The 25730-nt window shown below is 39.0% G+C and overlaps 3 protein-coding genes across 12 annotated transcripts; 1 reads left to right on the plus strand and 2 right to left on the minus strand.

Moving 5' to 3' along the window:
- Positions 1–512: 512 nt before the first annotated feature.
- Positions 513–6622, plus strand: Mif2 (mitochondrial translation initiation factor 2). 6 transcript variants are annotated; one of them, XM_076310301.1, is made up of 15 exons: positions 513–931; positions 1268–1415; positions 1493–1821; positions 1898–2058; positions 2345–2571; positions 2652–2922; positions 3002–3255; positions 3342–3627; positions 3699–3863; positions 3947–4087; positions 4300–4615; positions 4702–5715; positions 5791–5831; positions 6417–6498; positions 6564–6622. In XM_076310301.1, the coding sequence occupies exons 1-11, from the start codon at positions 894–896 to the stop codon at positions 4470–4472; spliced, it is 2193 nt and encodes a 730-aa protein (XP_076166416.1). In that variant the 5' UTR covers positions 513–893; the 3' UTR covers positions 4473–4615; positions 4702–5715; positions 5791–5831; positions 6417–6498; positions 6564–6622. The 6 variants fall into 6 exon arrangements, with proteins under 6 accessions (XP_076166416.1, XP_076166418.1, XP_076166417.1 ...); XM_076310303.1 differs by lacking the exon at positions 6564–6622 and having other exon boundaries at positions 5791–5959; XM_076310302.1 differs by lacking the exons at positions 6417–6498; positions 6564–6622 and adding an exon at positions 6117–6409 and having other exon boundaries at positions 5791–5959.
- On the minus strand, positions 4132–25311 carry LOC143146216 (uncharacterized). 3 transcript variants are annotated; one of them, XM_076310309.1, is made up of 7 exons: positions 25235–25311; positions 23780–24217; positions 10588–10703; positions 7333–7448; positions 6562–6706; positions 5561–5743; positions 4132–5268 (listed from the first exon to the last, which is right to left on the minus strand). In XM_076310309.1, the coding sequence occupies exons 2-7, from the start codon at positions 23871–23873 to the stop codon at positions 4915–4917; spliced, it is 1008 nt and encodes a 335-aa protein (XP_076166424.1). In that variant the 5' UTR covers positions 23874–24217; positions 25235–25311; the 3' UTR covers positions 4132–4914. The 3 variants fall into 3 exon arrangements, with proteins under 3 accessions (XP_076166424.1, XP_076166423.1, XP_076166421.1); XM_076310308.1 differs by lacking the exon at positions 25235–25311 and adding an exon at positions 24595–25178; XM_076310306.1 differs by lacking the exon at positions 25235–25311 and adding an exon at positions 24370–24579.
- Positions 11723–16541, minus strand: LOC143146217 (uncharacterized). Of its 3 annotated transcripts, none has more exons than XM_076310311.1 (2): positions 12826–16541; positions 11723–12280 (listed from the first exon to the last, which is right to left on the minus strand). In XM_076310311.1, exon 2 carries the CDS (start codon positions 12101–12103, stop codon positions 11747–11749), a length of 357 nt encoding a protein of 118 aa, XP_076166426.1. In that variant the 5' UTR covers positions 12104–12280; positions 12826–16541; the 3' UTR covers positions 11723–11746. The 3 variants fall into 2 exon arrangements, with proteins under 3 accessions (XP_076166426.1, XP_076166427.1, XP_076166425.1); XM_076310310.1 differs by having other exon boundaries at positions 11723–12704; positions 15770–15856.
- Positions 25312–25730: the final 419 nt, after the last annotated feature.

The raw sequence follows: 25730 nt of genomic DNA on the forward strand, positions 1-25730 counted from the left end.
TAGTATTGTATTTTATACGGTATTTGAACTCGAATCATATTATACAACATACACAGTACTAGCGATCGAATGACGTATCGCGAAAAAGGATCTTCTCTAATAGTAAGAATAAAATTTTACATTTAAGGTAAAGTTTTTTTGCACACTTAAGATGGGAACACTGTATGAAGTTACTCGACTGTAAACCTAGAACAGTTCCCTAAAATATAAGAATAAGTATAATATTGTAGCATAGAAAATGTATAAAAATTTTAATATTTTAATAAAATTTAAAAATATATATTCAATTCTAATGTATTTTAATAAATTTGTTTCAAGTAATATGAATCGCTTTGTTCTTTTTCCTGCTTATATTATATATATCAGAATTTACTCTCAAAACGTAATGATAGATATTCAGTAAATAAACTGGAAGCAGGATAGAATATATCTATATTATATATGAAGCTGTAGTGCCAACGACATCATGCACCAGATTATAGTCGTAGACTATACGATAGGAGTAACTTTTCTGTCACTCTCGTCACGAATTACATGTTCCCATCATCAGTTGTTCTATTCCCCCATTACTTAATTATCACTTCATGCACCTTGCAATATTAGTGCCAAACAGTAGAGATTTCTTAGCGAAGGCAAGTGGAGAAGGGAGCCACATATGGTTCGAGAATCGCCAGTTAACCAGCTACGAGTTATCAAGGCTCATAGGTCAACTTTATTAAGAAGGAAAAGAGAATGTGTTTGGTCAATTCTAATTGATGCCCTTAAATTGAACAAATTAATAAGCCTCTGCGTATAGCTTTATTATAGCAGCTTAATATTTAAAAAATAGAAAAAGATTAATAATACATTGTGCTTATATTTTTAGTGAATTTTAAAGGCACAAAGAAATAAATATGGCTACTTTCATGATCAGGTCATTATCACAACCTAAGTAAGTTGTTATGTAGATATTTCCAGTATTAATATTATGCTTTGATTATGTAGTGCATTGAATTTATATTTTTATGTAAAATACTTTTTAATTCAATAGCAGTATTATTCAGTAAACATAACTCTTGTACTGTAATGTCGATATAATAATGATAAATATAAAGTTTGATGTGTATTGTTTCAAAGATTTGTTTTTATAAATTAATGTATTTTAAACTGCTAATGAATGACATTTATTTAATTTTGTAAATTTGTTTGTAGACACGGTACATCAGTTTCATACAATCTTAAATGAATTTTGTGTTACAACTGCTTAATGAGTATAATTTATTTACAGTTTTCTAAAACTCTGTTTGGTAGACAGTGTATGGTACGAACAAACTTTAAATCATATCTTCCAGATGTTTTGTACACCAAACATTCAATGTCACTGCTATCATACCACACCTGCATTTTTAAAGAAAGATACTATTATGAAAACACCGGTATAACTTCAATGTATTTAAATATATATCAAATAGCTAATATATTTCCATGGGTAAAAAATGTTAAATTATTTTAGGAATTAAAAGTATTTATAAAGAAAGAATTATTAAAGAGAAAGAATCAACCAGTAAAGAAAACGTTAACTAAAAGTGTTTCACCCACAGCAGAGGTATGGGAAAGCATGACAGTAAAAGAATTAGCAGATTCTCTCAAAAGAGATGTTAATAATGTTTTAGATGCTCTTCAACACTTACGTAGTGGAGAAAATTATATGGACACTAGTAATTTAGAAAGTGTGAATCTAATTCATAATGTTGCCAAAATATTAGGTGCAAAAGTGAAATATGTTTTACAACCAAATAAACAAGTCATAAAAGAACCAAAATATAAGAATATCGTTAAACGGTAATGTGGAGTTAACATTTTTAAATCATAAATACAAACATAATTTTTTGTTATTACATTACCAAATTCTATGTAGCCCTCCACCTGATGAATCTGTGTTAGTAAGACGATCCCCAGTGGTAACAGTCATGGGTCATGTTGATCATGGCAAAACCACTTTGCTAGATGCTTTGCGTAGTACATCGGTTGTGGAGACAGAATTTGGTGGAATTACACAACATATAGGTGCCTTTAATGGTTGGTACTAAACCAATGCTTAAAAGTACTTTATATCAATATATTGATAGTTATATATTTTCATAAAAATTTAAATAAAATTGAAATAAAAATTTTCAATTAAATTTAAATAAAATTTTATAAAATGTTAATTGAAATAAAATTATGATGAAGTGTGCAAGTACAATTTAAAATTTTTTTATATAAATTATGGACAAAATAATGTTGAATATAATAAAAATAACAGTTAAAAATTTGTAACAAAGGAGTATAGTATTATCACTTGTTATTAATATCGTTGTTTTAGTGATGTTAAAGTCTGGAGAAAAAATAACATTTTTGGATACTCCTGGACATGCTGCTTTTTCATCTATGAGATTCAGAGGTGCACATATTACAGATATTGTACTATTAGTAGTTGCAGCTGATGATGGTGTTAAGGATCAAACTTTGCAAAGCATAGAAATGGCAAATGATGCAAATGTTCCAATTGTTGTGGCTATTAATAAAATTGATAAACCTAATGCTGATATTGTAAGTATCCTTTGATATGAAAATTTCATTTTCATGTAACTTAAAAATAATAAATATTTAATTTTATAATTTTATTTTAGAAACGAACACAAAATATGCTCGCACAAAATGGTATTGTAGTTGAAGAACTTGGTGGCAATGTACAGTGTATTAACATATCTGCTTTAAACAGAATTAATTTACAAGATTTAACTGAAGCTATAGTTTTACAAGCTGAATTATTAGGTTTGCAAGGAGATCCTGTAGGACTAGTGGAGGGTGTTGCGATTGAATGTGCATGTCACATTGGTCGTGGAAAATTAGTAACAGCTTTAATTCAGCGCGGTACATTAAGGAAAGGTTGCTTGATAGGTAAAATGTAATTATATATTAATTTTTTTAAGACAACACTTGTTAAACCAATGTTTACTGATGTATTCTTTTTTAATAGTGTCTGGACTTGCATCAGCAAAAGTAAGAGCTATGTTTAATGAGTTTGGTCGTCCAGTTCTGGAAGCTAAACCATCAGAAGCGGTACAGATCATTGGATGGAAAAAGTTACCCAAAGTAGGAGATGAGATATTAGAAGTTGAAAACGAACGAGAGTTACAAATGGTTCTAAGATTTAGAGAAAATGAACAAAATAAGATCTTATCTGAGGAGCATCAAGCAGCTGCTAACAAGAAAAATGAAAAATATCTTGAGGTAATAAGTTAAAGATACATGAGGTTTATATACAAATGATGTCAGTTGTTTATACAATTAAAGTGTATCTATTTTCTTAATTGTAGGAATACAAAGCTGTGTTAGCACTAAAGCAAGAATATGGAAAAATATATCGACCGCTCACAACGTTAAATCTGAACCTACTAGAATCTCAAACTGATACAAACAACAACAATAATACAGTTCCTGTACTGAATGTTATTATAAAAGGTGATGTAGCGGGAAGTGTTGAAGCCATATTAGATATGTTTGACACGTACAAAGAAGACAATATCTGTCGTTTGAATGTTGTCCATTATAGTGTTGGACATGTTACTAAATCAGATTTGGAATTCGCAGAAATATTTAATGGTACTTTAGTATTTTGGAAAAATGTGATACATACTATTACAGATTGTTTTAAACTATTTATGTATTTTCAGCAATTATTTATCACTTTAACGTAGGTGTATTAAATAATTTAAAAGAAGAGGCCAAGAAAAAAGGCATATCTCTCCGACAGCATAATGTTATATATAAACTTTTCGATAACATTAAAGAAGAAATTAATAATAGATTACCTAAAGTTGATTTCAAAGAAGTATTAGGTATAGTAAATATAAGAAAAGAAATGATTTAAGCATACCTGTGAAAACGTCTATTGTTAACTCTTTTCTCTTTTTAAATATAGGTGAAGCAAAAGTACAGGAAATGTTTCAGGTTACTGATGAAAAGAAAAAAGTAAATGTTGCAGGTTGTTGTTGCTTGCAAGGTGTTCTCCAAAAATCTGCAATCTATGATGTAATAAGGAGAGAGGAAATTATCTATACAGGTAATTAAATAATAACAGTTAATACATTAGACTATTAATCAATTAGTATATTAAATTTGTACAATAGTTTTCTCTCTTGAAATCTTTATTTTTTATTTTTCATTTTATTTACTTCTTCAGTGACATCAAAATAATACTTACATATATAGTATGTGCATGTTTCATTTATTTTCAATCAAAAATCTATAATATCTGAATAATTTTCTTAATAGGAAAAGTAGTGTCAATGAGACATTTGAAAAACGAGGTGTCAACGATAAAAATTAATGTCGAATGCGGTATTAGATTTGAAGATCCAACCATAGTATTTAAACCTGGGGATACCCTTATTTGTTATAAACTAGTAAAAATGCCTCAAACGATCACCTGGGATCCTGGATATTAAGTCGATACGGTTGTATTTAGAAGGTTATGAGATAATATACATCCAATACGAAATAAAACAAACACACGATTCAACATTCTATCTTCTTTTTCATAATTGGGAAACTAAATCACTCGTACAAAATGCCGTTTTTTTTACAAAATGTAAGTACAAATTTCTTTATTATTGCCTTTGTGATGCAACATCGCAATTTTTACATTTACCAATGGAATTTTTTGTGTTTGAAAAGGAAATGAAGACCATCATTGTACAATTAATGGTCGACTATGTCGTTCCTTATCTGCTCATTAGTTTTGATATAAGTCGAGTAATATCTCAGATAAATTTATCACGTTGTTGCAATATTCAGAATTGTCTGCTTCTTTAGTGAACATGTTTAGCGATCAATAGTAATGTTACCAGGATCGCTCTCGAGAAGAAAAATGTAATTGTCTTAATAATGTTAAGAGGCATAAGTTTCTCGAAGACGACGTTGCAAATGCTGATAGGCTGTTAGGACGCCGCGTTTCTTTTTCTGTAGACGACACGGTGCCGGTTCTTGATTAGATTTTGCGATCTTTGTATCCAAAGGCTCGATGAGAGTATTATTATCTGGGTGCACAAAGAAGGCAATGGAATGACGACCTCGACCACAGTGTTCTGGGACAACAACACGATGTCTCAAAGCTGGAAGCTGATTGTTGGTCCAATTTGCTAAAATGTCGCCGGTGTTCACCAAAATAGCACCTGGAAGATGGCCAACTCTTCCCCAACGTTCTCCATATGGAGTTTGTATTTCCAAACCTCCTTCACAATCCTAGTAACAATTATAAAATAGATCATGCTTATATTTTATATAAATTATTCTAGCTTTAAGTATAATTCCACGGTGCTTCCACTTTTAAAAATTTAGGATGAAATCTTTGAGGACTTGAAAGGTTTAGGTTCTTGTAGTTTGCACTGTTCAAAGCTTCTGCTAAGAATAACAGAGAAGTGTTCTTATATCTCGTAAACATTGAAACTTGATTTTAAACTTTCAATGTAACCAACCAGTGAGTGATTTCAATTGATCTTTCTCTTTTGATAAAATTATACGCGAATATACGTACCTGTGCCAGTAGAGTGAAAGTACCATAGTCACAATGGGCGCCATAACGAGCTAGTCCTGGCATTGGTGCAGCAAGAGGTGGATAGTAAAGGAGACGAAGGGTCGATTCGTTACCGGGTCCCAGCATATGCGAATGCTTCGACAGCAGGAAATCAGGTGATTGCTCTAGGCCCACGGATAGAGCCTATAAGACATACATCACATAAATTGGCCCGTATTTTTACTTTACAGTACATATCGCCGGCGGTAAAGCAACCGAAGAAACCAATCGTGTTAGTCAATTGTCGAATAGATTGATTTGTAGAGTTACTTATAGTTAAAGCTGCTTACTTTATTAAACAACCATTTCAAAAACTTCCGAATCATCATGATCATTGACGGAGAAGAACATATTTAAAAAGTATTTGAAATACTAAATACATGTAATATTACGTGACGTTATTTAGAAAGAAATAGCAGATGGTAGTTATTACCAAATCTGTTTGGATATTTTGTTTTATAGAACTTAAGTTTATCATGTGACCAGGGTCGTTCATCATAGATATTTTGGTGTTTAGGACAAAAGTGAGATACGGTGCCTTGGAGACACTCATGGTCGTCGAAAACAATTTTTTATGCACGTTACTTTTAAGAATGTCCAAAGGCACGCTCCTGTCTTGTCACAGACCTACATATATCATTGTAATATACGTTTTCTTCGATGCACCTCGACAAATTTCACATTAACGACAAACTTGTTTGTAAACGACTTTAAATACCGAAATTTTTACGAAAATATTTTACGCGACGTAGAAACCAGACAATTTTAAATATTTACGTACTCTCCGAATAACCAAATACATGAAGTCTTCTTACAGACTCTCCGTGAAAAACGCGAGCGAATAATGATACAGAACTGGCTTCTACATCAAACATCAGCTGAGTCTACATCGTTACAAGGTGATCGAAACGATCTTCAAATTTCTCGCGTCGACTTATATCACGCAGATAAAATGACATTACAGTTAGAAGCATGGCAGACAGTTGCTTGAAATCTCGGGAGAGTTCGTCGACCGCCGATCTGAAACTAGGCACCTCGTTGTCCGGAAGAATTCCACCGCTTCCTGTCACATTGAAAAGATGACGTGCCTCTTTCTCGTCGGTATGTCTATTTAAAATGGAAAACTCAATAATTGAAGCCGTCCGAAGAACTTAATCCCTAAACATCTAATCACGGATCTCGATCTAATAATTTAATCGATGATCTCTTATTTAATCAGAGGCGCTTGAAACAAGGTATTGACTAATTTATCATTTTTTGTTTTATTTTGGGGTGGGGGGGAACTCTTAATTTTCGCGATATTATCCATGGTATTACTCTGGACGGTTAAGTCTCTTTACGATCGTAGTTTTTGCCTATAATATTTATTTGTTTGAAGCTGAATTTGGCCCGTATACCGAGGACTGGACACTTTCCACCATTTCTGCTCTGCGAAGGCGAGAACGTGTCAGAGGGACTGAAAGCGAGCGGGGAGCTTCGTCGCGGTTCGTTTTTCTCTCCTTGTGAGAAACGATCGCTCGAAAATCGTGTCTCTTTTACGTTATACGGTACACGGCGGTTGCGAGCCTCCAGCTCTCAACGAATGAACACTATAGTCTCGATCATTGAGTAGTTTCAAGGAATTTTGATTTCAGTAGGTATTAATTCAGTAGTAATTAATTTCAAACGTATTTTCACTCGGTTAAGAATTTCTTTATGTATGTACTTGATAAATAAATATGCAAGTAAATTACTTGGATGGTCCTGGTTTCAGATAACCGTGGTTGTCCGACGTGTTGCGCTCGTATTTGGCTCGCGTTTCCTCCGGTAGTTCGCAAAACGCATCGAAAGCTCTGTAAGCGGCTTTCATCTGCGAACAAAACAAATTTGAATGCACTTTTAGTACGGTTTTCTCAATATCGACGATATCTACCAATACAAAAGGGACTCGTTTATTCACATAAATCGCTCGGTATTTCCTAAACCGTGTATCGCGTAGCACGATATTAGGTAATATTTATGCTTTTTATTGCATCGATAATAGCAATAAAATAACCACAATATGTTACACTTCAGAGGGCGATATAATTTTTATCTACTTTCATTGTATAAAGTAACGCGAAGCGATATAGCTTTCTTGGATAGAAAACTTTTCTTCAAAGGCGAGATAGAAACTGCTATACATAAGAGTTTGTCCCGTTACAACTTATAGAAATCCTAAAGTGGGACAATCGTTGAGCAAATTCCAGGAAAAGGTAATCGCTTCGAAAAATCGTCGAAGACTTTGCAAAGAAGAAGCCTTCATTGTAAATAAACCCGCAGAATCGAAATACGTTTCACGAAAGAGGTACAAAGTTTGTGCGTTTTCCTGGAATATTGAAACGATCGAGACCGAGCATTTGAATGCGTTTTTAATTGTGCGAATCATTATGTAATTAACGTCTCCGCTCGGTATCAGAAACGTGTCACCTGTCAAGGTGACATCCTCGAGATTCAAGTAAATAGCAACGCTTTGAATTTGTCGTTACGGTGATGCGTACCACTTTCGTTATCGACCGGCGTTGCGGTGAATCCCTAAACCGACGGTCAAATCGGCTGGATTTTTTCCGGTAAAACAAGTCGTAGATACAGGGCCAAAAATACGCGAAAAGGAAGTTTTAACTTTCTAAACGAGTAAACAATCTTTTTTCGCGTTAGAAAAATAATTTACAGCTATGTACGCGTAGTACCCCTAGCCGATCAGTCGACCAATATCTATGTACGATCATGGTTTTCTACGAGTTACTATATTGCTCAACCAATTCGTTCGAAAGCATCGGTACGAATGCGTCTTCGCACGTGTGTCCGATCGTCCCCCCCCAACCTCCTCTTCTTCCTCCGCCCCCGCCCACCGTCGAGGAATTCTTAATTCGATTCGAGCTGAGATAATTAAAAGCGACGGTTCGTTTCAGCCAATTGACGCATTCAGCCGTATACACGGTTGATAACGAATATATCGTGACGTCAGCGTAAACCGAACAGCCGCTGAAAACGAGCTCACAGAGAGAGGCTCCACCGAAGGTAACAGACGTGGCACAGCTTATGAAATAATGAATCGACTTGGTCGGGTATTATCGGTGGTGTAACGTCGGATGTCGTTAGGCATTCCTCTTACGCAATGTTTGATAAAGAATTACAAATGTACCGACGATAATTCCCCGACGTTACGTCTTGGAATTACCCCGGCAGCTTGTCTTCACGGTTTCTCTGGAGGAGACATCGAGAGAAATCGTACAAAAGAACGGTCGATATGTCGGTTATTAACGTTTCCGGTATATAGGGGAAAGTTGCCTTATTTGGATCGGTGCACAGTGGGCCAGAAGTCAATTCGTACCGGGCCGAAAATAATTTACCGCTTTCGGTGAGTTACTTCATACTCTTGTACGATACGTTACAATTGTTACGCTCCAGTTATTTAAAATGTCACAGTGATCTCGACCGACGAATACAAATGTTTCGGTTACGGTTTCTAGAAAGAAATGAAACTTACATTAAAAAAAAAAAAAAATACCGAACCGAGGTAAACGTACTTTACAACTTTGATAATTATCTCGAATTATTCGCGGTTATAGTCCCTCGCGGGGAATTCTGTAAAGAACACCTTCAGTTTTCGTTCATGAATGGTGATAACTTCCGAAGAAACTATCGAAAGTGGTCCAATTATGGCAACCTTTCACTAGATATTCACCGCGTATGCCCATTGTACGATACAGAGAGTTGCAACGTACCGAGTATTATTTCCGAAACGTGCCGTTCGTCGTAATAATTTCGGAATTCACGAGTTAATAGAAAGCTTTTCAAGCGTTCACCATTTCTGGAATGTCGGTCATTGAATGCAGCGTAAACGTGCATGCGCGAAACGAATTCACACGCGTCGTACGCGCACCCGTAGCGTAAAGATACACGATAAATAGATGGGTGTGTTTATAGCCGAGTGTATATATCGTGTCGTAACCCTCGCTCGCGGGTTACGATAACGTTTTCTTTTTTTCATCGACAGGAGGGCTCGAGAGCTGCTAAGGTCACCGCAAAATCCACACATTCGATCAACGATCCCTCGAGTGACTCGTCACCAATCGCGACGCGTAACGATATCCTCGTGATCGAGGTACGATCGAATTTACGATTCCCTTTCCATACCACCGGCCGCGATGAGACTCGCAAACTTTACCTTTCTCGCGACACGGTTTTCATTTGTATCTCTTTGCCTTGACTCCTTTAATTCTGGTTCCGCGCGAGATCGTAATTTTGTAACAAAACCGAGGACGCGAGCTTCGTTACAAGGTGAGCCCACCCTCGGGATGTAATACGATCGAGTACACGGTAATCTCGACACGGAATTTATTTATCCGCGTTAAAAGACCCTCTATTGGAGACTATCGTGAATCGAACAATTTCTACGACCGTTTCGATTGATCCTTCGAGTCGAGCGAAACTCAAAGTCGAGTTCCGTCGATCCAAGTTCACGTAGCGCTTTCAGTGACTCGATTGACCGAATGTATTGTATTTCGCGTATTGGTGCTATTCGAGTAACAGTTTGAGTACTCGTTACGTTAAAGTAACGCTTCGAGTACTCGATACGTGAATGTACTTTCTCAAGTGTTCAATTCTTCGATTAGTATTTCGAGTACGCAGTATTTTCCGAGCGGTGTATCGAACGACTCGATCATTTGAGAATCTTTCGAGTAACGAATTGATCGACGTTTGTCGAGCGACGTCTAATAAAATTCTAGCTACTCGCGATATTTAAATACTCGTCTCGGTTGTAATATTGAAGTCGACCTTAAACTCCGCCGGGGAGTGTTTCGTTCGAGTGCTCGGACAGCTCCAATTTTTAATACGGCTCCCTCCTCTTTCTACTCCTCCTCTCCTTACCGAATTATCACATTGGAGAGATCAAGGGCGTTTAATACTCGACTCGCTCTTCGATCCAACGATTATATGAAACGAGTATCGATGGAAATGCGTACCTTGCATTCCGGAATGCCGTGGTTGACGAGCAAGGCCAGTCCTTTCTCGGCCAGCGCCCTTACCAGCTTCGAAGCCACTTGTTTCACGACACCCTTCTGAGGACATCTCTCAGTCCCTGGAAGAAGAAAACGGAAAGAGTGAGAGAGAAACAGGACCGCCGCGAAGGAGGCACGTCGTAGAGTTGTCCGAGTACTCGAAACTCATTCGAGTACCGCAGCTTGGTGTTTCTTGTTCCGTGCAATACCGTATATTCGAATATCTCCGGCGTACGGTCTCGTATTTACGATAACATCGCTTTCTTTCCAGAGAGTTCACGATACCGAGAAATCTCTCCCCGCTTGAATATCGATTACTTCTTTCATTGATGGAACATTCATTGATAGATACGGCGTTATCGGGACGCGAATTGTAAATCGATGCGACGGTTTTTCTCTTTGGCGAACGACTCGGCGTCGTGCGCGTTTCATCTTCTCAATATCGATCGATCGGCGACCAGGTCGTGGAGAGAGATCGCTTGTTCGACAAATTTTTACGTTACGACGCGGAAAGTTCGTTCGAACGTTACGGAGGATAAAATTTTTTTTTTTTTTTTTAGGTCTGGGTCGTGTGTTTCGAAATGTGACAACGTCGTCGTAGCATGACTACCTTCGTTCGTAATTTTTCTTCGTACACGCGCGCACATGACTCACAAGTTGATAAACGTATGCCGAGTTACGGGCGATGATTTTCATATTTTGCGCGCGGCGAAGAATTTTACGCGATTTTTATCTCTTTCGTTTCGACTTCGGTTACGCACACGTGTACACCGTGATTTCTTTGTTCCTTCGATGGCGAACCGAAACAGACCAACGATTACTTTCCGATGCGGCGGAAAGTTTCGTTGCGACGCGCGTGTCTGAGCGTATTTCAGCAGGGACGATGAGTAAATGTCCCGTTTCCGTGGCAATTATTAATAGAAATCGTGTTTCCGGATGATGATTTTAATACCGTATTTACGTCTGTTTCGACGGGATCGGCAACTAGTTACAAATAAGCGTACGGGACGGTTCTCGTACGAAGCTTGGTAATGTTTCCGCTATTATCGATATTTCGCGATAACGAACGCGATAAATCGAATAATAATTTTTACCAAATAATACATCGAAGCGCAAGGGCAGCCTAGACGGTCGCTCTCGTTTTTCGCCAGATGCTGATAACGCACGTTATCGCGGTACACGCACGGTGCACTCGGGTTGGTTCTTCTTTCTCACAGACGGATCTCGTTACAACGTACGCGGCAACGATTGCTTTCTCGGAAGTTTTTCGCCCGTGAGAACTTGATTTCACTTCGCGACACGAGGAATCGAGATAAAGATCCGCGGTGACCGGTACGTTTCCTCTATTTCCGTGACGTCTCGATGCCACAAGGGACAAAGACGGAGATATAGTAGTGGGGAGCGAGGGAACACAGGGGAGAGAACGGTTCCTCCTCTTTGCGTTTCTACGTCCTCGAAGATAAGTATCGCCGTCGGGCATCGAGCCAATATCAGAGAAGTGGAAACTAGTAACTACTCGAGATACTCTCGTAATGTCACGATAATTATGAGCGATTGTTTTTAGAAACGATATTCGAAATCGTTGCGCCGTTTCGAAAGAGAAAGTATCGGAGGGGGTTGTAAATTTCACTTAAAAGATGAACGCAAAAATCGATCGCTGTTGCATTAAAATGGTATGTTTGCCACACATTTATCGATCCTTGTGTATCCAGTGTATTAAACCTTGCAATTATTGACTTAAGACTTCGCGAGACAGACTGCATTAATAAAAAGTACTTAATCACTTAGTGGTGATTACACGTCAGTCAGTCCGTGTATCGAAAACTAATTGCTACGTATCGTACTTTATTTTTACGACTGCGTATTTAATCTTGCACTTCCTAAGAATTCTTAAGCAGCGTTGATCAATTCCTCTCCGATTAACCTTTTCAATGACCACGCGAGGTACATCGGGAATCTTATTGTTTAATTGATATCTCATTCGCTTGGTTGAATTAATACTTTTAATTTTAGATAATCCTCTCTCTTAATCTCTTTAATCGTACGCCGCGACTACGCCGCTTCCTAAGTTCTTGTATCGACTGAAATTTAATAAGAAGTGTCTTGCTTCGGTTAAAGTTTGCATACCATTTGACTTTACATTTTTTGAAGATAAATTGAGCAGATACGCGTGTTTTTAATTACTCGATAGAATTTACCTACATGTTCTTTGCTCCTCCGAGTATTTTTACTCCAAAGTGTTTGAACGATAAAAAATATCGCTCAGAAATTTCTACATAGCTATATCGTGGTTTGTTGAATTTTCGATGTAGGCCCTTCAAATCTCGCACCTACTTGTTATTCACATATTCCAAGCAGAAAGGACACACGCCCGATAGATGTCTAATCCTTATTGGAGCGGTTCGAGGATAACGACCACGAAAAATTTGCATCCACCGTGATTCATCGAATCCTTGAAAGATGAGGTTAGCGTGTTACCTTCCGCGCCGCGAAATAGTTCAACAAACGTGGCATATTAATCGACCTGGTAAATAATTCCGCAACCGGTTAAACGAAACAACGGATCTATAAAAAGGCAAATTATTCCTCCTCAACGAAGAGCATTGCTCCTCGAAAATCTGATGTAGCGCAACTGATTGTCGCACACCGTTGAAAAGCGAAGATAAACGCAGAACAATGAAACACGCGGTTCTGTTGTCAGACGTTGAAAAGTAACGACTAATTGATTCTGTTGAATAAAAAATGAGAATCACCGTTTCGAACCGGCTTAGTCAGGGTAAAAGATGCATAAATAATTTCGAAGTTTCGAGGCGCGATGCGTTATTACTATGACTCATTTCTTATGCAATTCCGTGAGCGCGAAGTTAGGGGACCGTGTCCGCAAAATTTTCACTTCTAGGTTAACGTTTCGTGGAGCATTCCGAAACTGTTTTGTAATAACGTTCTCGGTTCGCGTTAAGTGCGAAATTTCCAAGCTTCCGGTAACGGATTGGATCTCGATCGGTTGAATAGTGGACACGCGGTGTGACTAAGACCGATCAATTAGTCAATAGCGAGAAAATTTACGCGAAGCTCGTGAATGGCATCGATTCGACGAAGATTAGCGTCGACGAAGGCGAAGGTCTTTTGTCACATGGTGTCGTAAATCGTTCCCCCTTCGTTTCCGATGATCGCGTCGCGGTAAATCTTCCGATGGAAATCCACCGCAAACATCACGAGTTTACGGCGAACTTTCCGTCACCGAGCATCTTCGAACCCGATTCACTCTTTGTTCACGTGAAGGTGCGCGGACTGCGAGTACACGAGCGCAGAAAAGCACTGTTAAAACAATCGTTTTGCGAACTTTCGACGATATATTATCGTTCCTTCTTCGACGTAGTAACTTATCACACCGAGACGAGAATAATTTGCGAAACGATGGTGTAACGTTCGCTGTTTTCCGACCGATTTGACGCGACACGTTAGAAACGGTATCCCGATGCTTCGATTGGTTTACAGGAGAATCGAACCGCCTTGTCTTGCGATTTAATTTGTCCCATGATACGGTAATACAGGCGACAATTATAGGACGAAATTTTCTGACAGAATGAATCTCGTTAAGAACGATCGTTCAGTTTTCGTTTGCCGAGTAAACAGAGGGTGGGTGAACAAGTAGATAAAATACGTGAACCTAGAGTGTCCAAATTCGATGATCTGTTCAAATGTGTTTAAAATAGTCGAAAAAACAAAGAGTTTTTGCGACGATCGAGTAGCAAATCCAAGGCGAATGAACGCAGCGTATTTCATCGTGACAGTTCTCGCGAATTATCGAGGAACATATGGTTCTTCGTTATCTATAGATACGTCAACGTTCGTACGTAAATATTTCCATATTAAACGCGTTACACGTTTTGTAACGGTGCCAGTCTTTTCTTTCTTCGAGTGATTTGCCGAAGAATTATGAAACATTCTTTTTCGGGGCTGTACGGTGTATTTGACAACAGTTCGGGACAAAATATGAACAAATGAATTACCGATGCGTGTGTTCGATTATGATTTTTTACAAAGTATCGAGTCGAGAGGGGTCTCCTAGTTCAGAACTCTAAAAAGAGTCGTTTCTTTGTGAAATTTTCTCTTGAGCGCTGCAGGTAGTAGCTTTTTCAAATATTGTGCATTTATTTATATGCACAATAGTGGTGCTTGATTTCCCCGAAGTAAAGTAATAAAAATAGCAAATCTCCACTTACACGATACGCACAAACCTACATCACATTTGTGCAATTTGAGTGGTTCGAAGTTCGTGAAGTAAATGCAATCGAAAGTGTGTCGCTTATAGTGCATACGACACATGTATCGAGCGTGCATATCAGCAGCAACGTGACAACGAATCGTGCTGTTCGTGCGGCTTGTTCGTTTCAGGTAGACCTCAACGATGTTTCGAGCTTTCGATGAAAACACATTATTCCTTTGGACGGTGGCAAATGGCATATGAAAACCTATAGCCGCTTGGTAACGGTATATTCGATCGTTATGTACCGGGCGAAAGTATCGGCGAGACTGTCGGTACCAGGAGAAACTAGCGAAAATTTTCTCCTGATCGTATGTGCACCCTAGAAACTCAGTTTTAAGTCGATACTCGACCGATGATGGTACGGGATCTCCATTCGCGACACTGTGGAATGACTTGACATCTTACGATATTACGAAACAATTCGATATTAAATTTCCAAACAACGATTTACCGTACCTCTTGATTCTCTACTCTCGTACCTCGATTTAAACGAATCGTAAAATTGTATCGTCAATCTACCATTATTATTAATGTTACAATCGTACGTATCAAATAGATTATTTAATTCTATCCACGAACGAAACTTTTACACAATTTCCTCTTCTTTTACCTACTGCATTGTGCTTATATCGGCCGTGCACAGATAACTTGGCATCGGCTAACCTTCGTGTACTATGGTAATATACACCGAGTGGGGGAAACTGCTTTGCCACCAGGAGCAACTCTGGACAGGACTGATATACATAATTCCTCGAAAAACATGATGAGACATTGAAAGCACACGGACGATTAGTACACATCATTGCTAACATAACGACACCTGTTTCCACGAATAACGTTTAATCTGTAAATTGTTTTGCAAAGTGTATACTGTACCAACGTCTCGGTAAACGTTATTGGACTCTTTCTCTCGCTCCCGCCAATTATGCCCTAAGATTAGATTTACGGATCGGAGCAGGCGAAATGACTGGGAACAAGTGAAAGAGAACTGGAGCGACGAAAACACAAACGATGTGTCTTTAGTCTCGAAATCACCACGGTCCTACTCGGTACAGCTATAATTGACGGTTCCTACCTTAAACGTATGAAATAAAATAGAATAGAAGCAAGCGCTTGTGAGAATCAAAGACCTCTATCGGTGCTACGACAAACTACAGGCACACCACACGCCCGGGGTTGTGACAATACACGTATACACTCCGTATTAAAGAAGACAAATAACACGGAAGTAACTCTCGATTTCGACTGCGACATGTATTTACATAGCGTTGATAAGTATGTCATCAGGATATACGTCGATTTACGAAACATTCGATAAATCATCGGTACGAAGCGCCGAATGTTTACGTCTTTTGCCCGTGAGACACGCGGTGGCGTTACTGCTTGCGTAATCGTTCCCGTCTTGTAAAGCTTGTTTCCATTCTATGGGAGAAAATGAAATATTCATATCCGCGGGATTTTCTACGTATTTTACTGTATCGCAGAATAGCACTTCGATTTATCTGAAGGTTCGATCGTTCTCGGCAGGCATCGCGAGAGGAAATAAAAAAAATAGTTTCGATGAAGCGACGACGACGGTAAAAACCGATCGCAACAAATGATAACGGTACACGCGACTACCGTGTGAAAATAAACTTTGTTCGGCACGTTGTGTGACGTCGACAGGTAGCTCTACCTTTCGGCGGTTCTGTCGCGAATACCGAATCCTGTTTCCTCGCCGTGACAAATTTTCGCCTCTTGTTCACCGTGCTCATAGTTGTACTTTCATCCGTACTTCTGCGGATGCATTACGTAAAAACGGTCTGTTAGATGAAAACAAGGGGGGTTTAAGCGAGGAATTTTGATGATATACCACGTTGTAATACATAATTAGGGAAATGAGAATTGAATAGAGGAACGAATTGAAGACTTCCTGTTTAAAAAAAAAAATGTGCCTGTAACGTGACACACGGGGCTTGATTGAATTCCAAATTGCGATTTCAAATGTACGAGTACGTTGTTACGTAGAATGATCAAGAATCGTGAGACACATTTTCATTAATGTCGAGTTGTATTATTGGTAAAATGTTTTAACCTCGTAAAAGTTAACCACCACTCGAAACAACTACAACAAGGAAAACACGTTTTTGCAATATATTGTGGAGCGGGCTTCACAATTGAGAGCTCGTTTGATATCGTGCTGCAGAAGTTTCTGTCACGTTGTCTTCGCTGAATTATCGTCACGCGTTGTGTCGCTGAAACGTGACGCGACCCATTGAAACGAATATGTACTCTTTTAAGAAGAATCATTTCCCCCGGAAGCAATCAGGTCGGCCATCTTCCCGAATCCATCGGTCATCGAACTCAAAGTAGAGTGGACTCTTATTGAAAAAATTTTTTATCCAGATTACGACTTCAAAAAATTGCCATTATTTGATTCACGATCGTGTTAAAAAGTTGTATTCAAACTACATATTTGTTAACAGAGAGATAGAAATTAATCATTTGGAATTGAATTCGTCCGTCACAATTTTTAGCTCTGTTACCAATTTAACGAACGCATTACCATTTCGTTTCGCGATGTTCACGTCCAGTAAATTGGCTACTGTCGTTCAGGATTTCAATGGTGTTATCGTTGTTGCACGCGAAATGAGCCAAGAAGACGCAAGATTATGCACGACCTCGTTTTTTCCTCGATTTACGAGCTTTCATGGTCAGTGTCTCGTGGCGAGGATCGCTCTGATTACACCGAAACCTTTGCACCTAGTGCATTAAGATCGAAAAGGTAAATCAGTGCTGAACAATTCCAAAAGAATCTCAAATGGATTATCTTACTAGAAGTAAGTTCTTTATAAATCAGATGTTTAATTACCTTTCAGTGTTAAAATTCTCTTTCGCGAACAATTGTTAAAATGTTCACAAACATCGCGTTATCTATTTTTCTTTTACTTATTTTATCTTTATTTCTCAATTTTCATTCGCAAGAATTCAAACAATACTAATCGCACGAAACACGAATGTTACAAACGACGAATGATAATCTACATAAATATTTTCGTATAACGTCCAACTCCAATTCAATCGGAATAAATCCACAGAACACAATTGTAGTCGACAATGTTATTCCGTCGCGACTGTGGTGAACGATACTTGCGCAAGTATGAATTTTGCAACTGCTGCTGCCTACGTGTTTTCTCCAGATGCCGATCTCTCAGCGTCTCCTCGCTGTGCGCATTCCGTGCCTCTATGACGTTCTGTGCCAGGGGTGTCGAACTTAGTTCTTACGTAGGGCCGCGTAAAGGACAAAGCACAACGTGCAGAGCACCACGGAGAAAATATCCATTTAGGGGAATGAAATTTGAACGAAGTTTGTTTAGATAACGTTCGTACTCCATGATTTCCATGTGTTATGACGTAACGATTGTGACTATTTCTGCCAAAATAGCGTGACTGGGATATTTGAGGATACGTATTTGGAACATCAGTTCGTACGTCAGAGTGGCTAATGTAAATGGCGACAGTAAGAGGAAATCTATAAGGGTAGCGATTCGCTCGAAGATCACTCGAAATATTCTCTACGCCACGGAGAACGCTTTAAACATCAAAGTAAAGAGAATAATTGGATCTAAAATTTGCGAAAATATACTTTGATACATTACAACGTTTACGAATTAGGGCAGGTGATAATATGCACCATAGGTAAAAATATTTACACAACTTGATTCGTGTCCACAGGTTGCTGTACGTTGGAAACCTTGCGAATCCTGAAAGTACAGCCGAAAATGTAGCACAAATAAAAAATGGAGCGCTCTCTCGCTCAAGAAGCAACTGCATTCGGTGGCGTGGCCACGCGTTATTATTATCGTCGGTATCGTGATACACGTTCTATGTTGTACCTCGCAACACGACTGATCTCCTCAAGGGGATCAAGCTGCGGTTCGCAGACAGAAGTAGAAAGAATTCAAAAATCGTGGAAGATATCGGTTGTCGGAATAGCGACGAAGGGGGGCCCACAGGCTTCCGTGAAAAACGTTTTGAAACTCGCGTCACGGTGTCTTTCCCGTTACGGACGCGACACTATCGACCGAATTCTTTCGTGATGATTGGTGTGGAATAATTAACCGCTCGCTGGAATTGTTTTGGCGGCGAACAACACTACTACCAACTTTTCCATATATCGAAAGACCAATCTATTTATACATTTATTACAAAGGCGATCAATACGATCTCTTACGTATATTTCTCTATAAGGGACACAGTAAGTGGTGTACAGTAGAAGAAAGAAAAGAAGGTAAGTAGAATTTTTGTATCTACGATAGTAAACCTTTGTTGTTACAATTTAGATATAATTTGATTAATTTTAGTTTTATCTAATAGGTAACGTTTATATTATTTAAAAGAGAAAAAGATGTTACAAGGAGTTGTCGGTTGAACAGTGCTGGTATAAACGAATGACTCTATACGGGTAGAGATCTTTACCGAACCTCTAAGTAATTGCTTATTTCTGTACTATTTAAATTCATAATGAACCTATTACGAAACTGTGAGAACCGTCCTATTAATCTGTTGTTAAAAAAATGAATATTCTTGAATAGCATTGCGCTCTTAATATTGCAAGAAAATTAGAGACGGTATAAGATTCTTGGAAAATCGTCAATACGAATAAGGTGCACGTGCGATTGCACAAAGAGTCGTTTTCCTGGAGTCCACCGATGTACCCAATAATTAATTTGAATGCTACATCGGCGTAACGTACGAGTGAAAAATTCTAGTTGTTCGAAGGTCTGTACTCGGGCTCGTGTGTAAGTGTTCACTTACTCGCATCGTTGCACATCGTGGCCACAGGGGACAGGCACGTGTAAACGCGACAGACAGAAAAAAAATATGCGAAGAGCGTTGTACAAGTACATTTGCGCACACGCATGCACGACACGGAACAAATGCGCCTACTGTACGGCACACAACGCGAAAAGTGAACGGTGTAGCGTAACTTTTTTTTCCGCGATCAACACTATCACCCGCGCGAAGAAATGCAGCCGCATGGACGATGTTCGAGGATGAAACCAAGTCCTCGACCATTGTCCGACTAATACGGGATTCGTTATTAGAGAAACGTAGCTTAAACTGATGCTCGTAGTTTTAATACACGTAAATACAGACACCGAAACGACTCGCACGTATGTTTTTATTGTTTCCGATGACACGAGGTTCTGGTCAAGGACAATACTTCACACTTTGGAGGACAAGTGTAATAACATGAAAATATTCTCACGTTGTTTGTTTTCAGAGACACTGCTGTCACTCTCGCGGAGAATAAAACGATCGTTTTTAACGATCTGTATTGGTATCGTTTCGTTAAGCACTTTATGCACCGCGGTAATGTTCAGATTACCTTTAAAATAATGCACCGTTTCCACGCTTGAAGGAATGCTTCTAGAAACGGATTTTTAGAAGGCAATGTTTATAGTATATTGTCGAATCGATAATGATTTTCGTCACTTTCTAAAATATATAAAGGATAGGGAATATGATCCGAAAGTATGACGCACTCATCGATTATACAATTGTAAGATAAACTGTGGGCAGGAAGTCGCTAAGTCAGTCAGGAGGAGGAAGCGTTTCAAGGAAGGTCGGAAGTTGGCCGCGATAAGTCGTGACGGTTACCGATTCGGGTTGTAACAATTGCTAGGTGTAGTTGTCTTTCCGCAATGAAAGTAAGATCGAGAATGTGAATCGAGAACAAAGAGCGGAACAAAGTGAGGTGTCGTGACGCGTGAAACACGTCCAACGGAGAATTTCGTTCGGCGACAAGCGACTAAAAATATTTTTCCCCAAGAGCGATCGGGGTTAAAATTGCACGACGCGGGTTTCCTTTAATTAAAGAGCAATCTCTGTTTGCCTGTAATCTCGTTGCAACAAGTTGCACGAAGGAGCGTTCAACAAGTGGTCACTACCAAACACGAGCGTGCCAAGGTACGTGTATTCACATCGAACAATACTATTATATATGACACAAAGAGATCACCCATGACTAAGTGTGATTACTTAGGAATTTTAATTAACCACGCTAACCACGATTTACATAATCGATGACTAACGGTGCAATTGTAACGATATTTCCGTGTCGATTGTGATCTCAATCGCGAACGCTTTCAAAACGATAGGAGTCTCTTTTGGTCGATGCCAGTGTTGCCGTTCGCGAGTCGTGTGGTCGTTGGCCTGTCGCCCAGACTCGAAATGTACACGCGCGGGGCAGAAAGAGACGAAAGAAACGAAAGAAAACGGTTGAACCGGACCGCACGAAAGGAAGGATGGAACGAGAAACGGAGATACGTTTCGTGGGCTGAACCGTGGATTGAAACGCGCCAGTCTTTTCGTTCGCATTGCACACGCCAATCCATTATTCTCGACGGCGTTCACTACGAGCGCTTAAATCATTACCCAACACAGTTACAGCTACAAAGACGCACGAGATATTTCGCTTGACTCGTTGTACGAGTTTCATGCATCTACACGCACACGTGGATGCATATACGGTAGGCACGTTCCTACCGGCCAACCTTCGCGATTGGTAACTTATACGTACGACCCTGAGAATCAAACGGCGGATAGAAATCAACGACTTCGGTAATACCGTCTTCGTTAGAATGCTGGTCAGCGTTAAAGGGTCCTTGCATGATGAATACTATTCACAAGCCGAATATTGTCAATATTATGTTTGACAACATGATGGTTGCACGCGGGTCAACGTGTTTTATCAATATTAGCAAGTCGGTGGGTTGTTTGAACGCGCGTCCTCGTGTCAAGAAGTTGTTTGACTATCATTTTAAGTCCTCAAGTGCGGAAAAACTGAAGCGATGCACGTGAAAGTGACCGATAAAACAGTAACGATTCACTGAACGAACAAGTAAATTAACGGAGGCGAATACGCCGCCAATACTTTTCGATATATTACTTTAATATTATTGTAATTTAAGACGACAAATTATGTATTTAATTTTTTCTTTACCAGACGCATACACGTTTCAAAAAAATTTATTAAAAAGTACAAGATGCAAGCATCATTATTCATGGATCGATTTTGCTCGAGATCTAATAAAGAGAATCAACTCGAATATAAAGTTTCACTGAAATCCATTCAGCCGTTTAGATGCGATCGTTTTATCAGACATACACACATATATACGTATGTATGTAAACACGCGAAGAAAAAAAGAATATCCGTAAAAAAAAATTTTTCACGATTACGATACTTTTCTTCTTCTTAGGTTGAAAAGTAAAAATTATGGTAAGTCGCACACCTATTAAACATTCGAAAGTTTTGTCTTTATTCGCATTAATTGCCAATCAAACAAATAAACCGAAGAAAAAAAATAGACTCAATAGATATCGTTATTGCTCTATCAAGCTATGAATCACTAACTACGATTAATGCGATATAGTTCTGACGTGTAATCACAATCGCATCACGTCTTCATCTTTATTGGAATTTCCTATAAAAAGACACACCCCAGTACAAAATTACATTAAAGCAATCCCACACTTCCATTGAATAGATTATGATACAAGTATCTCCAATTTATCTAAATTTTTGGTCGCTAAATTTTCAAGTAATATATTGTTTTATAAAGACTGTGTTCAGATAACTGGTGAATTACGAGACACCCCACAACAGTGATTCTCAACTACTGTTTTCACTATCAGTCACAAGCGTATCGCTAACATTTACACCAATTTCTACGAAGGTAATCTGTATTTATTTTTCTTACGAAATTATTATTGTACAATAATGAAACGATAGTGTACATATGAAAAAAAGAAAAAAAATAGATTATCAGTTGAGTCGCACACGAGAGGGAAAAGGGGCAATATTGACATAAGACGTTCCATTTTTCCGATTAAAAATGTTCTACTGCTTCGAGAAGGTTGAAAAACACTGCCCTATATGAACCAAGGAGGGCGCCAAGGGAGGGGCCCTTCTTTGTGAGACGGGCTCTGACCTCAACGGATCGTCGGACCCGAGGTAGGCGCCTCCGACTGTGAAACGGCGAAGCTGTTGTTGCTGGTTTGCTTGTCTGTCTGGCCAGTCGCCTGGCCTCGTTGCCAAGCAACCGCAAAAGCGTCACCCCTTGAATCTTTAAAATTCCTTACACTTTGAATCGTTATTCGAACAAGTTATCTGTCCAGCGATCACATTTTTTATGTGATAATCGTCGTGTCGAACATACGATGTGTGTGCGTAATACATATATACATATATATTTATTTACCTAGGGATCGATACCAAAAATCGTTGGCCTTTCGTATGTATATTTAACATGCCGATTATATATTTATGTGAGAGTGTATATATACTATATATATACATATACATATATATATATATGTGTATATATGTATATATATTTAGAAAGCGTCGCTAATAATTCAGTAACGCACGAAGTCGGTCGTTACCATAAAGGCAAAGTTCACACGATTTCCTTGTGGTGGCATTTAACGCTTATAAAAAACTTGTCCGATCTACAAGGAAGAAAATATTTATATATTATAGATACATGCCACGCATTCATTATTTTAAAGTCGATCTTTTTACCGCGCAACGTCGATTGATCGACGACCAATGTAACCATGAACTTTCGTGTGAAGTCATCATATCGAGTCATTCAAGCGTCGAGCAAAATTACATATATCTCATCTCGCATCGCCACGTGCGTAGGATCGCGATTAATTTCAAACTACACCGGTTTTGTGTTGCGGTAAATTTCGTAAGTTTGATCTCCATGACCCGAGTTTCGACATCTTGCGACAATACGCGATTGTTTTACGGGTTGCTATTAACGTACTGTTGCGTCGCTGATCGTCGACCGTTAACAGCGAACCAAATTTTAAAGTTAGTTCTCGACTTACCCATGTGAGCGAGGTCGATGATCGGCACTTCGCACTTGCTCAGAAGCGTCTCACAGGTCTGGGTTACAATCGGAGCACTCGTGCAGCAGCTCATCTTACTCGTGGCTAGTTACTCGTCGAAATGAGATTTCTATCGCTGTCTTTCTCTTTACTCCTAGCGTTCTCGTCTCTTCTCACTGTTCGGTCTTCGGCTGCTCTCGCAATTTCGTATCTTGTCCCCGATCTTTCCGTACCGTTCACTCGATCGGTTCTTTTTCGTGCACCGCCTTTAAAGTTGTTTGTTACCTTTTCTCCTTCGATCTCTGCCTTCTCCGTTCGATCGTACAGCACCGATATATTGGGACGGAAAATACGTGGCTCGACGTTGCGACGCGTGTGCACACTACACTCACCACGTGTGATTCGCCCACCCGGTACAGGCGATCCCGAACAACTTCACTAAAATATCCAAGAAAAAATCATACTATCACTGCACACGTATGGAATTCTTTCTTTGAGCTACAGCCTGTCGACACTCGCTTCAAGAGGGTGGAGAAAACCTCAAATCTCGATGGCGCTGTCGGTTTTTGTTACAAGAAAAGGGTACGAACCAACACGATATCACGGCAACCCTAACGGTAGCCGTAAGAGACGAGTTTATTATGGGGCTGGTGGTGCGGCAGGTAAACGTATACGTGACTGTGAACTGGTGGGCACATGCTACGCTATCGACGGAGTGGCAGATGACCGAGTATCGAGGAAAAAAAAGAAGCGACACTTGCAGCGATCGTAACTGACACGCGAACGCTCGTCGACTAAGACTCGACGATACTCACAAACTAACCGGACGCGCGCTATTACTCCGAATCGAGCCGATATCATCCGACTATGCACGAACGCTGGTAGATGGAGCCGAAGTACGGGCGGACACTTCCGAAGTTTCCCGAACGTACGGTTTGAGGATCATGGAACTTTGTGCGCTCAAACAAGAGAAAAAGAAATCAATATTAAGGGGTTTCTGATTTTTATTATACTATTCCTAATTTTATTTACATTTTGCTATCCTAAAATACATATACTTTAATCTCTTTTATTTATGCTATAGAATAGTATTGTTTCACAACGGGTTTACGATATTTCGAATATTACGAATATCAATTTAGAAAAAATAATTTGTATTAGATGCAATTAAAGTACCAACAGTTTAATTTTTAATTCGCGAAGTTGTGTAAGTTATGAAAAAAAAGACGAGTCAATCTGGATAATGTTGCTGGTGTTTTACTTTAACCCGGCTCGAATCAAATATTTTAAAAATCGATTAGACGTGCCTGAATAACGATACGTATTACAGTTTCGAAAATTTCAAACATAACCTCTAGCATTCATACGATACAGTCTAATCTTACAAAACTAAAATTATACCAAGTATACAAAAAAATATTGTATCAACTGCAAGTTAAAACATTACAAACTTGCCTTTCACTAAAAAACAACGAGACACGCGAAACCGCGGCTTGCGTTCATCGACTCGGCTAATGTGCTTTGCACGGTGCTTTGAAACGTACTGCACTCCCGTGGACGATCTTCAATTACTAACGCAAGATTCGCGGATCCCCACCACTCGTGGGTCTCCCTCGATCTCACAGCTTATTTCTAATCGTTGCGCTTAAAATTTTGTTCTTATCGCGGATCCGTAAATCGCGTCACTCTATACTCGTCTTGCATCGTATTCCGTTGAATGAATTTAAGTGCTTTTCTTCATCGATATTCCGCAGATAATGCCTCCGTACGATCGCTATCAAACGTTTCTGAGCGTACACTTGTTTTCATACACCCCAGGATCCTCGTTCCTTTTCAGATGCTAGTAAATTCTGGAAAACGATTGCAAGATGATTTACGCCGGTAAGGCGTAATCGTACCGATGCATAGGAAAAGAGAAAACGGTAACCGATATACGGTAAACGGTGTCGAT

The sequence above is a fragment of the Ptiloglossa arizonensis genome, chromosome 4 (genome assembly GCF_051014685.1).
Source record: "Ptiloglossa arizonensis isolate GNS036 chromosome 4, iyPtiAriz1_principal, whole genome shotgun sequence".
In the NCBI taxonomy this organism is placed as follows: Eukaryota; Metazoa; Arthropoda; class Insecta; order Hymenoptera; family Colletidae; genus Ptiloglossa; species Ptiloglossa arizonensis.